This window comes from Antrostomus carolinensis, unplaced genomic scaffold, assembly GCF_000700745.2.
Source record: "Antrostomus carolinensis isolate BGI_N321 unplaced genomic scaffold, ASM70074v2 scaffold50935, whole genome shotgun sequence".
NCBI lineage: Eukaryota > Metazoa > Chordata > Aves > Caprimulgiformes > Caprimulgidae > Antrostomus > Antrostomus carolinensis.
In genome coordinates this window covers 5,283-21,086 of record NW_010315313.1, presented here as the reverse complement: position 1 = coordinate 21,086, position 15,804 = coordinate 5,283, and the positions used below count along the sequence as shown (strand labels likewise).

Genomic DNA, 15,804 nt, shown 5'->3' with positions numbered 1-15,804 from the left:
ATAATAATAATAATAATAATAATAATAGAATTAATAATATAATCCAGGAAAATAATCCAGTTTCTGGCAGGGCTTAGGTCAGAGCACCCTTTTGATGCTGTCTTTCCACAGTGAGGAGGTAGTGCCATCCTCTCCCCATTGCTGATTTCCGTGTCGTTCCCCATATCCTAGCCCAGTTTGTGCTAGCGCAAAAGTTTGTGTGGATGCAGACAACCGTTGGGAAACCAAACCCATTTGGTTAGTTTTAATGCAGACCATGTTGGTGATCCAGTTTGCTGCATACAGCACAGAGTTTTAGGTTGGCACAGGAGAAGGGAGAACACAGAAGGTGGGAATGAGATGATGGAAGGCTGAGCTGCTTTCAGTAGCTGGGGTAGAGTGGGCATAGAAACAAAAATCCCCAAACTGGACGTGTATTTTGGGAGGGTTCACCTTCTCCTAGCTCAGTTAATACCAGTTTTTCACTACTACTTTGTTGCCTGCCTTGTGCTGGGTAGTATGTCACGAGTAGTTCCCACTCTCTCTCAAATGCACTGGAGTGCTTGGGTATTCACAACTAATTCTTTAGTAGGTGCTAGAAAAGAAGAGTATGGGAGTGAGATCCTACAGGGAAAGAAGTTTCCTTTTCTTGCACCTACGAATTGAAATGTGGTGAGAAAATAAAGTGCCTATATAAATACCAAACTGTCTCAGTGCCAACGCAGGAAAAAAATGCATCTCGTGGTCAGGGGTGGTTAATTCTCTGCCTTGTGACTATGAGAAGCCTGTCATTTTTTTTACCTTGTATGCGATGAAATCTCCTCGTTTTCCTCTTAGATAGTTGGACAGATTTCCGTATTTGCAATATTCTACTATGACCATTAAAGGACCTAAAAAAGACAGTGAAAGTCAAATGAGTTTTGAAGCACTGCAAAGGATTTAATACTAAGTTATCCTACAAGTCCTCTTCAAAACAAGTAAATCCTGTCATTCCTATTACACAGATGAGGAAATTAGGAAACAGAGAAGTGACACAATCGGTAGTGAGAATGGAGAGAAGGGAATACAGTACTGATTCTTAGTTTTCCCCATTAGATGGTAACAGTTGGTGTTTTTTCCTTATTTATAAATAAAAGGCAATTCAGAATGGTAAGAATATACAATCCCATATGTTATGAAGGTTCTTTTGCTCTATACATAGATGTACAGCATGGAACAAGCTTGATTTTTCTCTGCTGCCTTCAGAATTGTTTGTTTTGGGTGGAATTGATGCCACTAGAGGCAATAAAAGTATGCAGGATCATAGACAGGTCTACATCAAAAGTTGCAAAAATATTTAGCTGAAGTTTTGGAAAGTTTTTGAAGTTTTTTGTCCTATCAAATTCTTCCTTTCTTATTTCTGTGCAAACTACTGTAGAGTTTGGTACAATTGCTGCTTTTGTACAATTATGCATATTTTTAAGATCTACTTGGAAATGCTTTTATGTTTCAGTGTGAGCTGTTAGGAAAGGGCAAAGCTCTGCTCTCTACCTTTAGCATAATCACTGCTTTTTGGAATCATCAAATGTAAGACGAGGTGAAATCGTGGGCTAGATTGCCTATAAACATGTATTATTGTCAATCCTAAGCAACCAGACTTTCATATCCAGAAACCTTTTTCTGTCTAGAAGGTCCGTAGTTCAGACTTTGAGTTTGAACTTCAAAGGAAAAGTGCTGAGAGCTGCATGAGGCCATAGAGGCAGCTCTGAGCAGCCCTTCTCTCTGGTTGTGTCAGAGATGTGCGTACAGACCTGCACTGCAGTCTGCTCCCTTGGGCCAGTCTGACATGTACAATATGGACTGAAAAGGCTGAGAACTGGGCTCTAAGGGAGAGGGAAGGGGTCAAGGAGGGAAGAGTGAACCTTAGAGATTCTGGTTGCTGCATCCTGTCTGAGACTGGGTGATGAATACTGTTTGGGAGCAGATCATCTCATTAAAAGGGAGATGGTGAATTCTAACAATAATAACCATTAACGTGCCGATAATAACATTGTGTATTTCTGCCAGGCTCTTTGTTTGAACGAGTGCTATAGCACTGCTAGATTAAATACACGCCTTTGGGCTCTTCAGGACTTCCCATTCCTCTTGACTAGAGCTGTAACATGTTCAGCACATGAGTACGCCGTACCAGTGACTGCAAAAACACAACTGGCCCAAAATGAGAGCTGTCAGCGGTTCTACTGCTGTCCATGCAACACTGCTCACCTGGGGCTAAAGGCAGCAGCGCTGGGATCTGGCAGTGCACAAAGTGCACAAGAGATTTCTGGGGGACACTGTTCTGAAGAACCTAAAGTCAAATGTCCCTCATGGATGCCCTGAGGATTCCAGTACAACTTTAAAGTTCCAGTTAGTGATTTATTCATGTTTTTGAAGTGCTTGCTAGACGTGGCCTCTCCATATTTTGTTTCCTCATTGTAAAGCATATACTATGCATTAGTTCTGACTTCTGTCAGAACTGACATGAGCCAGCACTGTGCCCTCGTGGCCAGGAAGGCCAATGGCTTCCTGGGGTGCATTAGAAGGGGTGTGGTTAGTAGGTCGAGGGAGGTTCTCCTCCCCCTCTACTCTGCCCTGGTGAGGCCGCATCTGGAATATTGTGTCCAGTTCTGGGCCCCACAGTTCAGGAAGGACAGGGAACTGCTGGAGAGAGTCCAGCGCAGAGCCACCAAGATGATGAAGGGAGTGGAGCATCTCCCTGCTGAGGAAAGGCTGAGGGAGCTGGGGCTCTTTAGCTTGGAGAAGAGGAGACTGAGGGGTGACCTCATTAATGTTTACAACTATGTTAAGGGTGAATGTCAGGAGGATGGAGCCAGGCTCTTCTCAGTGATGCCCAATGGTAGGACAAGGGGCAGTGGGTGTGAGCTGGAACACAGGAGGTTCCACTTAAACTTGAGAAAAAACTACTTTACAGTGAGGGTGACAGAGCCCTGGGACAGGCTGCCCAGGGAGGGGGTGGAGTCTCCTTCTCTGGAGACATTCAAGACCCGCCTGGACGCCTTCCTGTGTCATTTCATTTAGGTTCCTGCTCCGGCAGGGGGATTGGACTGGATGATCTTTCGAGGTCCCTTCCAATCCCTGACATTCTGTGATTCTGTGATTCTTCATATGAGACACTCAGCCAAGGTGTTCAAATTTGTTATTTGTTATATTGTTAAAATAATGTAAGTGTGTACTTAATATCAGTCTTCATCAGGAATACCGTTATATGGTTGCATAGGATCTAACAAGGAAGCACTGTGTTCTGGAATGGCATTTCAACAGTAACTCTTCTCCCAGTGTCTGTATTAAGAGCTCAAGGCTATTTTTCTTTAGTCTGCAGTTGTGTTGCTCAAAGGTGAGCAAACCAGCGCCTGCCTAGAGGCTCCTCAATGCCCTGCAAGGGCAACGCCAGGTTTACGGTTGGGCTAGATGATCATAATGGTCTTTTCCAACCAAACTATTCTATGATTCTGCTCTATCCACTGTTCCCCAGAGTAATCAGTGGTTTTCCTAGGCAGCTAGCAGGGAAGAGTGAGGGTTACCTCACTCCTCACCCAGGAGGGCAATCAGGTTGGAGAATAGGAAACTGAGGGACTCCCAGGAGAAAAAGTTCCAGAGTCACCAGGATTCATAATGTTGCTTCTCTGCTACTCACAGTCCCAAGGAGAGACTTCTTGCTTATGCATCTGAATCTTAAAACTCTCCAGCTAAAGCTGGACATCCTGCCATACAAGCTTTTGGGGTCTGCAGTGCTACAACAGTTCTTGAAGTTCCCCATTCATGGCTCCCAGATGACAGCAGTATCTGTGGTTGCTGGTGGCTGACTGCTCTTTGAGGAACTGGCAGTATCTTGCTGGAGGGAAGATTTATTTCTTGGCATCCTACCAGATCTGCGCACTGAAGTTTTCTCTTTTCCCCCATGACTGGACAACTACATGTTCTTTGGAAGATGATAGCTTCAGAGTCTCAGATGACAACAGATGTGTGTGCTCTCTTTCCCCTTCATTTATTTTACTTTGGATTTTTATCCTCAGCTCTCTTAAATCTGTCCTTTGGGGTTGTTTTGAAGGTTCATTGTAAGCAGTAAAGAGGCATCTTTGAGAGTTAAAGCACAGTAAAGTAACAAGACAAGGATGCTTTGTGTGGCAGTATGGGAAGGGATGTTTTAGTGACAAAGGTCTAAGATTTATGGAGTCCTTTGTCTAAGTCAGCACTTTGCAACAGATTCTTTGTGTACAGCCAGTTGTGTCAGCTCAGCCCTTTGGAAGTCCATGTTGTTGCTCCATCCAGCTTTGGACTGCCTCAGACTTCCTGTATACTATGCAACCCACGCCTGGCAAGAGTGAAGTGCTTGGGAAAGGAGGAGGCCTCAAGTAGCTGAGTGCTCAGCCTTGTGCATCCTCCTGATAAGGCAGGGAAGAAGGGGGAGAAGAAGTTTTGAAATTATCATCAGTGCCTATGTGGAGGAACTGGGCACCTGACTGCAGTTAAGGATCCCACCTCCCATCAGTCCCTAGTCTCTTTTGTAAACAAGCTTACAAAGGATAGAGAAAAAGAAAATAGAGAAGTGACACCGCTGGCTGAGAGAAGATGTTCAAAACATTGATGAGATGTGGCCATATTCTGCAGTAGCAGAAGCTCTCTATGAGCAGAGAAGTAGAAATGTTTGCACTTGCATTAACTGCATGTGTGAGACTTGGACTCCACCACAGATACATCCAACCACCATTGTATCTGAAAAGTGTTTCTTTGCTCCTTATTTACTGATGACTTCTCACCTCCAGCTTTGGTGCAGGCTCCCAGCAGGTTGACTACATTCAGATGATGTCCTATATGGATGAGGATCTTCAGTTCAGACATTAAAGCCTTGCATTCATTAGTAGTTGCACATTCTGCTTAAGATAAACAGGAAAAAAATCATCTTTACACAACAGGATATTTTTAACAGGACGCAGCAAGATCCTGTTTATACTTGGAAACAAAGCCCACCCAGGTTACTTGTAGTATCTTTGCTTTTCAGACTCTTAAACAGATAATAATTCATCCGTTTCATTGTCTGCTGACCTTTATGAAGTAGAATAACACTTTATTGTTGGGGTAACTCTTCCTTTCTCTAGCATGGGTTATGGAGGGTTGCTGTTCCACCCTCCCCCCAGATCAGATACCAGAGAGCCTTTCCAAGAACTCAATTTTGCAAGCTTAGCAGAGGAACAACCAACCACTCTAGGCAACAATAATACAGAGAAGAAGGTGTTCCTCTGTCTGTAATGATGCTGTGCAGTTTAGTAGCACCTCTTTACGGTACCTCAGAACATATTTTTCCACAGTAGTGAGCAACTGTCCACTGCAGGTGATGGACGAATCCAACACATCTGTAAGTTGGGTCCAAAAATGTACTGAAGAATGTACAGCATTATTAAATCTCACCCCTGTGAGGTCTCATCCACCCAAGAAATACATTTTCCAGCAAAGTGGGCCATGTTTGTGTGTGAACCATGATGGTGACACTTGATGAAGCACTGGTTAGCCAGTTATACTAGAGTTTCATTCTCTTTTGCTGCCAGAGCTAAGGAAGGCGCCCTCAGACCAGAGCGTTGTTCAGATGCTGACTTGGTTCTTCTGCCTTCTTTCCAAAACTTTCATGATGTATTTTAACAAAATGGGCTGTGTCCCGTTTCCTCTGTTTTTGCCTTTGCATCATGTAAGATTTACATATGAAGAAACAGTTACATAACGGGTCATTTGGTGTGACAAACGCAACCTCTTTATCTGTTGGTAGAATTCTCCATAAACAAATCTTTCACCAAATTGTGTCATAAAGAAGGAGCTATTCCAAGCCCAACATTTCTTTGGTTGTCAGTGTTTGTAGATGGGTGTGTACATGGGTGGTATTACACCTGATTTACCCTGGCATGAGCTGGAACACCTGCCTGGCAAAATCTAAACAGAACAGCCTCAGAAGTGTTTCAGATAATCTTGTACATTCAGTTTTAGCCTTCAACCCAGAACTGACACCAGCCTACTTCATGGAAATAACAGATAATGCTAGAATTACAGAAATACAGACATCTCCAGAACCTTTTTTTTTTTTTTCCTGAATGGATTGACTCATTAGTATGAGTGATAAATTATGGGCATGTTAGTTGGGGAGGGACAGGTTAGAGCAGGAGGCTGCTGCCTCACTAGGGGAGGAAGGTGTAAAATGATGGAGGAACTGTCAAATAGTTTGCTGAATATGTGCAGGCAGGGTAGAGTTGACATGAGGATCAGTTGGGAAGCACAGCGTGGAAGTGAATGAACACCCAGAGCTATCCAGGGCAGTCAGTTTTGGATGGAAAAGGGAGTGTGTCTGGATCAGGGGCTTCTAGGCTATTGCAGGGATCTGGAGATGGGCATGGAACAGAAGAAACAACAGCAGGAGAGAAGATCTGAAGATCTACTGACTAATGCAGAGAAGGGAGACCAGGTTCGGAGGAGGTCCAGACAGGTGACAAAATGATGGTTTTGAAATTTCAGAGAAATGGGAAGTAGCAGAGCATCAGGAGTGGCAGCTAGCAACAGAAGCCAAGTACTGTGACAGAAGCTCCTGAACTATGGCATCGTAGGGGTTAATACTGTTGTGCCGCAGCAGTGCAGAGCAGTGGGCTATGAGAAGCCATCCAGTGAGCATCGATTGTACCTTGGAAAAAATCCTAACTGAACAGTCAAAAACCTCCAGCCCAAGTAGTCAATGTACTTGCTGATGCATTTATTCATAAGCTGTCTGCAGAGGCTTTGTATGTAAATACGATCTGAAATAATAGTCTCCAAGTTCCCCATTCCCCACCACTGCATGGTAAAAGCTTTCCTTAATTTCAGTAATTGCAAGCAAGTTGTCTCTAATTCACTCCCTTGGCATCGCTTTTTTTTCAACCCCTTGAACTGTTCTACATCTGGAAGGGCTGTGATCGAAGGCTTAGATCCAATTTCAGACTATCTAATGTAATTACATTCTGTAATCTGTTTCCCTCCTAACCCCACAGACCTGGAAGCTGCTGTCTTCCTCCTCTAGGAATACAAGACTTAATCAGCAGCACAGCATGGAGCCCGCTTGTCATTTCCTACACGTTAACATCCACTGTATAATGACTAATTGCTCCCATATGACAAACCCACTCCCTTCTGAACACAATGAACTTGGGACTGGTTTGGAGTTGAGAACTGGAAACCTCATTGCCCACAGGTTCCCTGAGGAGTCTTGTGAGAATCTCAGAGGGATATGTACCTTTAAGCATTTTTACGGCAACTGTTTTGCAGGTTGAAGATTTATCAATGCCAAAAGCAGACGCTTCCACCACCTTCCCAAAAGCACCATGACCCAGTGTTTTACCTAGAGAAGCAAGAGTCAAGAGTGAGCCAAAGGGGACTTAACAGTCTGCATCAGATAAGAGGGAAACATGCGTTCTCAGCTGTGCAAGAAATAACAAGGCTCCAATGCCCAGACACAACGTAGACGGAGACCGATAGTCAATAGAAGGCTGTATCACATATTTGCAGTATATGGATATAAAAAGGATGATTTATATCCATATGACTTTAATGCAATACAGTATGTGATAGAACAGAGTAGAATAAGTAAATCTGCATTCAGCTGGAGGCAAGGCTGAATACACACATATGGCTTAAGGGTAAAAACATTACGTAAAGTTTGTCCTGATGCCCGGGAAAGTCAGAGTTTGGGTTAAACGTAGAACTGTGGAACCCTGATCTCTCATGAATCACAGTCATGGAGATAGCCAGCTAAGGCACTCGGGCAGTCAGAACCCTTTAACCCTTCAGTTATTGACATGTATTTGACATAAAAGCTAGACTAAATGGAATTTAAGATTATAATCTTTATTTTCCCTTTCATTAGAATTTTCCTGCCTGTGTTATCCACAATGCATCAGAATACGCTGGGCATCACGATCTGACTTTTTGGTTCTGCTAGTTTGACTCTATGTCTCACAGTCGTCTTGTTTTTTTGTTATTTTTGTGTGCCTTCCTCCTTCTTCCATGTTTTCCAGCTAAAGCACCAAGAGGACACACAAATACAGACGTATTCCCTCCACTCATCATTGCACACAGATGTTACAGTTTCTCTATACAAACACAACCTGCTTTTTACATTTTCTTGCTCCATCATCCAGTAAGCTGAGCTGTTGAATGAAATTTGGTTCATTTTTTCATGATAGCTTTTTACAAGTCAGAGCAAAGTTCAAATGATTGATAAGGAATTGATTGTTCGATAAACTTACAGATTTCTTCAAAATAAAATTCACTGAAACACTGTCACCTTGCAGATTGACTTTGCTTTCCCTTTTCCTCTAGGAGTGTGAAACCATACTGTTGGCAGTGGACAGTACCTGGAGGTTCCTTTCTTCCCTGTCAAGAGTTTGGCTTCACTTCTCCAAGAAAGAAGGCATGGTAGCTATTTTGAGAGAGACATCATCTGTGCTTTTCTTACCAAATCCCTTGTTTCACCCCCCCTCATTAAGGATGACCCTGAATTGTGTGACTCGCTGCCAATTTTCCTCAAGCATGGTAGCACACTGGCACTAAATGACAGGCTGCTTCTTGGGCTATACAACAGATCCACTGAAATCGAGAAGTGTTAGAAATCATCATTCTGTACAGTAATGATACCCAGAGCACTTACCCAGCCGCAGTCTGTCTCTCGGGAACTCCCATTTACTGCTGTCATAGGGAAGACGGTCACACTGCTCATCAAGAGGCATTTCCTCTGGATCCATTATAATTGACAGGTATCCTGTTTTAATATCTGTGGCATCAGGCTAAAAACAGGGTGTGGAGAAATTATTCACAGTATTTACCCTGCAGTTCTAATGGGAGAGCTGTCGTCTAGAAGACTGAGTGCTGGCTGGGGAGTTGCCTGAATTCCAGACTTAGCTCTGAAATTTATTCTGAACCATGAATGCATCACTTCAGCTTCCTGCCTCTCTTTTTTATATCTGGGAAATAAATGTTTATGTATGCCTGCCACTCATGGGTGTTGGGAAGAGTCGCTGATTAATGCTGGTAAACACTCTGAGGACACAAAATCTATCACTGTCTTCTACCTGTATCTATTAAAGGAAATCAGTGCTGCTCTGTGGGAACTCCGTGAGCTGCACTTCCAGGTGCACCTTGGAGTGTTTTGGTATTTTCATAGTGTTTTGTTGTTTTGCAGGTTAGATTCTCCAAAGTTATCCATTTAATGGCTATTGCTTATTACAGGTTAAAATTGAAAGCTGGTGAAAACTGCTACTTCTAATGCTGCTCAGTGAGAAACTGTGATTTGGTGTGTCCTGTGAGCAGACTTGCCTGGGTGTAAAATGTAACAGGGAATTCACTGTTGTCCACAACTTTGTTAAACTGAGGTCAAGGAGGAAAACATTATTTTATTCACTGCGTTTGCAAAAGGAGGATAAATTTTACTCAAGTATTAGGGATCAGCACTGGAACTGTAGTTTGCTGAGCTTCAGAGCAGAAAGCTGTGGTTGCCTTTGTTGCCTTTCTGTTTACTCTTTCTTTTAGGAAAAAAAGACCTAAATTCCTAGGAACTTTACTGAAACTTTACATTTTTGAGTCACAAAAGGGAGAAGAGAGAATAGCAAGACTTGGAGACAAAATAAGCTGTGTTGTTTGAGCTCATTTCTAGAGCAAACATCCCTTCTTAAAACAGGGTGCCTTTAGTACCTATGTTTCAGAGAAATCTTGTTGGACAAGTGCTGAAATCAAGCCCTCATTTTAGGGGATTTGGGGTTTTTTTTGTATCTTAACCTTGCAAGCCAGTTTGACTCATAAAGAGGGAGTGGCCTGATTTTACGATACCATGGAAGCAGGTAGAAATTTCACAAGTGCCAATGATCTCTTGAGAAGTCGAAGGACTATCAGCACAAATCCTGGATTGAAATTTTATAGGCACATTTTGCACAATTTTACCATTTGGCTCTAAATTCTGATGCTATTTATAAACTGAGCCCAATCCCAGAGCTTTTGTGCAATATGGCAGTTCTCTTACTTTTCTCAGCTTCCGAATGAATAGGGTCAGAAGCAGCCAGAAGAGGGTAGCAGCTAGGCCAGTGCAGACCAAAATGATAACTTCAATGTTGGATTTCTCCTCAGAACCTGTAGGTTAAATGTACAACCAAATTTTAACTGTAGCCAAAGTCCATGACCGAGCAATAGTTCTCCTCAGTCCAGCACATTATATGTGTTTCGCTTTAGCGTGGAACTCACCTTGTATTTTGATGAAGGCTGATGTGCTATCTTGGCCCATGTCGTTAGATGCCTTGCATTCATAGAGCCCTTCATCATCCTTCTTCACTCGCTCAATGACCAGGGTATTATTTTCCATGGAGATTCCTGTTGTAAGAGATTTTGGTTAATATTACCACAACAACCTACCTGCCTACAAGTGCTTTTAGGAGACAGAGAAGTGAAAGTCAGCTCCCATCCACGCAGGCTTGGTACACACTGGTGCTAGGAGGTATTTTAATACAACATTCCCTGACTTGAGCTCTTCTCAATACCTGTGTAAATTGCTTGGGGATCATTTAACCAACAGCAAATGTGGTTGCTAATATATTATGAGCAGACAGAGCCTGAGGAAACTACTATGGAAGTTAGTGAAGTGGTGGGAAGATAGGTTTTCTGATAGCAATAAAAAAGGGGAACTCAGTGACATTATTGCAGAAAGCCAGTGCTTTGGAGGCTGTGGGAAGTGATGGGAGTTCTTATGTGTGGAAATCAGGTTATGCACATCCCTGGGAAAATCACTGCGTGGAGCAGTCCTGGGTTGACAGGCAGCTGGGGGCTAGAGGTGGAGTGGGAAGAGGGAGGTTGCCTAGATATGACCTGTGTGAGGCTTTTCTACATTTAATTTTCCTGATTAATTTTCTGCATTTAATTTTTCCTGATTTGTAGCACAAAACTGAGAGCTCATCTGTTTCACTAAGGTTATGTTTGGGGCAGAAATAGGGAAACAGGTCAGACTTTGAATCCAAAAGGGAAGGACACTTGGAGTTTCTGGGTGTTCTGCCTATGAATCCTGTTGTTGTTAACAAGAGTGCATGGCACATAACTTGCCATGCACTGTGCTGAAATATTTACCCCGAGGTGGTTTTTTTCCCAATATTTTATTTATGTTTCCACTGGTTGGATGAGTTACATGCTTGTCCCTCTAGAATTATTTATAAAATTTCAGTAGCTATAAAGAGTTTCTCTCAGAACAGTCTGATCTGAATTATGGATGATCCTAGAGTTCCTACCTAGTCCAACATGCACAATTAAAGTCACAGGACCAGCTACTGACATGGGATTCTCTATGATTTATAGGAGATCTCAGGACAGAGAGCTGAGAAGGAATTCCAGGCTCAGGTAAGGGAGCCCATGCTCCCTGCTTGTGGTAGCACTGTACCTGTACTGCTCTGTACCTGTTGAGCTGAGAGCACATTCTCATTCCTGTGTTATGGGAGATAAAGAAAGGACGTGTACTTTGCTGTGACGTGCCCTGGACCTGACTGTTAGGTGACTGCCCACTATTTGCTGCCATTTATTCTCATCAGGCCCCAAGGATATCTGATGGTTCAGGCTTGTATTTTCAGACCCACCTGACAAGCAGGAACACTCTGTCTCACTTTTGTATACAAACTGTTGTCTTGCAGAAGCAGACTGAATGGCATCACGCTGTACTCCTCGATTTACTAATACTATGCTAATGTATGCAGACTGTCTGGCCGACTCTGCAGACACGGACGCTGCCACACACGTAAGGCAAGCTGCATAAGCAGGCACTGGCTTGCAACCGGTTGGCAGCTTTGATCTCAAAGTCCAAGTTGGAGATGACTGCAGTGCTCTGGTGTATTTGGATTTGTGTGTGTGTTTTCTGAGGTTGTGTAGACCATCCTGGCTCAGCCATGCTTGCAGTAGCCATGGAGTTGAAGGTCCTGTGTTTGTGGTGAACCTGCAAGTCCCTTACCCTGTGTTATGTACAGTACCACAGCACTCTTGGGAAGCAAGTGCGCTCACCTGATGCTGCTGAAATGGGGTAACCGTTCTTCTTCCACGTAATCTGAGGTTCTGGTGTTCCGCTGACTTTGCACTCCAGGATGATCTTGCCACTGATGTTAACCTCCAGATCCGTGAGGTTTTGTATCACGTACGGTGCTGTCTTTGCTATGGTCAGAAAGGAAAACAGTACACAGTAAGATTTGAGAAGACACCTCCCACAGCTCTGCCATCTTCTCTCCTTTGGCCAGCTGCATGGCCTCTCTGGGCTGGAAGTGGCAAAGATTTGGTTGATGAGTGGTAGCAAAAATCCCCCAAAAGATTATTGGAGGAGTGGGTGAGTTCATTTGGCCTGTTTTTAAACTGACTAAGCTTAGATTCATCTTCAGCTCAAACCTCCTTGAGTTTCTCATCCTCTGAAGAAAACAGAGGATGGTGAGTGGGTAGAGCAAATGCAGAGTGAATGCAAAAAAAGAAAGGAGGAGGCAAAGAGGAACCTGTTCTAAAGATTGTGTCCTCCATCCTGAGTGCAGTTATCTAGTTACTACAAAGCATGTTAACCTCCACTTTATGCTCATCTATAAAAAGTACAGGAAAGCAAGATAAATAAAATCACAAGCACAGCATAAAAAAGAAATAAAACCTGCAATAAGGAGAGTAGCTGATGGGTGTTATACATTTAAAAAACGTTGTTTGTGTAGGGGAAGGAGGGCTGGTTTGGAGGGGAATTTCCACTCATGTTCTCCAGAATTGCCTCTCTGACAAGTGCCAGACAAATAACAGACCCCAGTAATTCTCAGAAGAATGTGATCAAGGTTCCAGTTCTTCCATGGATGTGTTCCCAGTTTAGCTGTGTTTTTCCCATAGCTATCATGTGTAGGTGTCTGTGTAGGTGGAAATTTGACTAAATGAGTAAAAATATCTGCCAGGAGAGAAAAAAAGTGAATTTCCTGAATGCAGAGTGCAGAGAAAGCCCAGTGTCTCCCCATCAGACGACGCTGACAGGTGGCTCCGGTACCGGCTGTAGGGACAAGCCAAACCACTAGCCCTCTCTAATGTCAGGGTGAGATTCTTTCCCTTCCTCCATGCTCCAGGAAGAAGCAGGTGCTCATGACATTTCTTAAAATAAGTCACCTCCCACTCAGGTATGAGAGCTGTGCTAGCCACAGCTGTGGCACGGGTGAGCATTTTCTCCTTGTGTGTGTGCCTGCGTGGGGGGGGAAGGGATTGCGGAGGTGGTGTTGGCTGCATGGGGTAGGAGACCACATGGGAAACATGCTCGTTCACTTAAACAAGGATGAAGCCAGCACTGTATGACCAGGTTTTTACCTGAGTGACAAGTGCTTATGACAGCATGGCTGTCCATTCAGTGTCTCATTAGCCATTAATGGAAGTGGAGAAGCCAATTTGAAAATCACTGTCTAATTACAAACTTAAGGAAAAACTTCTTCACTGTGATGTGGTGACTTCAGGGTGACGGAGCCCTGGGACAGGCTGCCAAGAGAGGGTGTGGAGATGTTCAAACCCGCCTGGACACTTTCCTGTGCAACCTGCTGTAGGGAACCTGCTTTGGCAGGGGGGTTGGACTGGCTGATCTCCTGAGGTCCCTTCCAACCCCACCAGTCTGTGATTCTGTAATTCAGCAATTCAGCTTCGGAAGGACTCTGTCTTATGCACTCTGGCTTGCTGCTGTTTACTGCAGTTCTACTCCATTTCTGTGCTTTGGGTTTTCTTCACCATTGGAAGATAGCTAATAAATTCATCCGTTCCAGCTGCAGTTTTTCTTCTGAGAAGGCTTAGAGCTGATCACTCACTTTCTTCGCTATGAAGCAGAGGAAACTTTTCACTAATTTTCGGGGAGTTTCTACTGGAAGAAGTGTCCTGCCCTTTACATTCACATAGCCAAAGAAACCAGGCTGCAGGATCTGTAGTGTTACTAGTTTGATAAACAGAAAAGAGTCGGGGGGTTGGGTATAAGGAAGAAAATACTGTCATTACAGTAAAGTGCATCCCACTTACTCAGAATAAATGGTACATGTCACATACACTTGACCAGTGACATTTGTGGTTATATCTGCTGGGTCCAAATCTATTTAGATATCTATATCATCATGGCAGCTGTAAGTAGGTGGAGTCTACTACCAAAGTCATATATACCTGGGGTGACAATCTCAAATGATAGAGTTGTGCTGTTAGTGACATGGTAGATGATGCCTTTTCTCCTCAGTCAACACTATATCTGCACCCAGCATGGAGTTAACAAGATAAAATGCAGCTGAAATCACCTTTATGTGTAAGGCAAATATTTTATACAAACCCAGCAGTGGCTGGCTGAGTAATATGTACGTTTAGGTGTCAATCCACATACAGTAATGCAAAAAGACAAAAAACCCAAAAAACCCACAAACCAGAGCACAAAGTCTGTATTAGGACATTCCCTAAGCAGTGCTGGGCACCTCTGCTTTGAAAGGCTTCAAAGGGAGCAGCAGATGCACAGCATTTCTGCTCTGGCAGCACAATGACAGCATGTCCCACTGCCATGTTCTGTTGCCAGGACCCACCTCTGACAAGGAGCCGAGTGTGCTGTTCTAGGGTGTCGGTGCTGTTGTGCTGGTTCTGGGCTCTGCACTTGTAGAGGCCGCTCTGTTCCTTCGTGACATTAGTAATGACCAATGTCAAAGAAATTGAATAGTTGTCAGTTTTCTTGATGACTGAGTCACCGAGAGCTGCCTCTGCAGACGGGTGATACCAAGCCAGGTGACTGTAGATGTACTTGGAGGCCCGGCAGGTCAGCCGGACGTCGTTCCCCACAATGCTTGTTACTTGTGGGTCTGTTTGCAACCCAAACGGCACATCTAGGAGGAATAGAAAACACGTTTACAATTAAGTCATAACTGGGAAGCTCTTTGGCCGCCTGGTTGCACTTTGATGGTCAAATTTCAAAGAGCAGACATAATGGAATGAGCCAATTTTAATGAGACCCACATTTGCATGTGCAAACAGGCACTGATGCTTGTGAATTAAATAAGTGGATGTACCTCTCACATCCCAGTGCTGACCTGTGGTACTCTAGCCCTCAGTATTCTAATCATTACATTTTCAAGTAATAAATTGAAAGTTTATAAATAGAAGTAGTTAATGGATTAAGAGAGTTTAATCAAGAGAGTTTTCTGTCCAGGTGTTTGTGAGCTCTTCTCTTTCTATCTGCAAGCACTGCTTGGAAGTATAATTGCATAAGAATAAAGAAACCTATTCCCATTTCTCAGAAATAACAATCTCTTTACCACTGAACAATCTTCCAGTTCTCTCTTATTTCAACTATGCCAATATTTATTTTCATGACGTGTGCCTTGGTGCATATTTACTAGATCACTGAATGGATTAACTGATCTAATGATGTATAAGTCCTTGAGGCATTTATAGTTAGCAGAAAAATACTTTGAGGCATGAGTCCAATCTATCCACAAAAAAAGTAATCTGTTTCTTGCTATATTTTCAGTAGCTTTGCACTCCAGAAAAAAAAAAAAACAAAACAATTTTCCTGAAGTGGTGAACTGAATCTATTTGAAGACAAGAAAAGATGTTTCTGAGTAGAATGCCAGAGTCTGGCCTACAGACACATTCCTGTTCCTGCATTAGCCGCCAGAGACCTACAATTAAATTGTGTCTGAAGGGTATTCTTTTCCCTATTTATTCTGTTATTTTTGGTGATCTATCCACCCAGCAGACTTGAATGAAAGTGCATTGATAACCACAGTGACCTGGAATTATTTTTCA

The 15,804-nt window shown here is 43.3% G+C and overlaps 1 protein-coding gene across 1 annotated transcript; it reads right to left on the bottom strand.

Moving 5' to 3' along the window:
• Positions 1–780: 780 nt before the first annotated feature.
• LOC104517623 (vascular endothelial growth factor receptor kdr-like) lies at positions 781–14,882 on the bottom strand (the record flags this gene model as incomplete). The annotated part of the gene is made up of 8 exons (XM_010167899.1): positions 781–869; positions 4,776–4,889; positions 7,262–7,366; positions 8,675–8,810; positions 10,040–10,146; positions 10,258–10,383; positions 12,049–12,195; positions 14,589–14,882. Coding segments are annotated over 8 exons (1,118 nt in total), but the record flags the coding sequence as incomplete, so codon positions are not given.
• Positions 14,883–15,804: the final 922 nt, after the last annotated feature.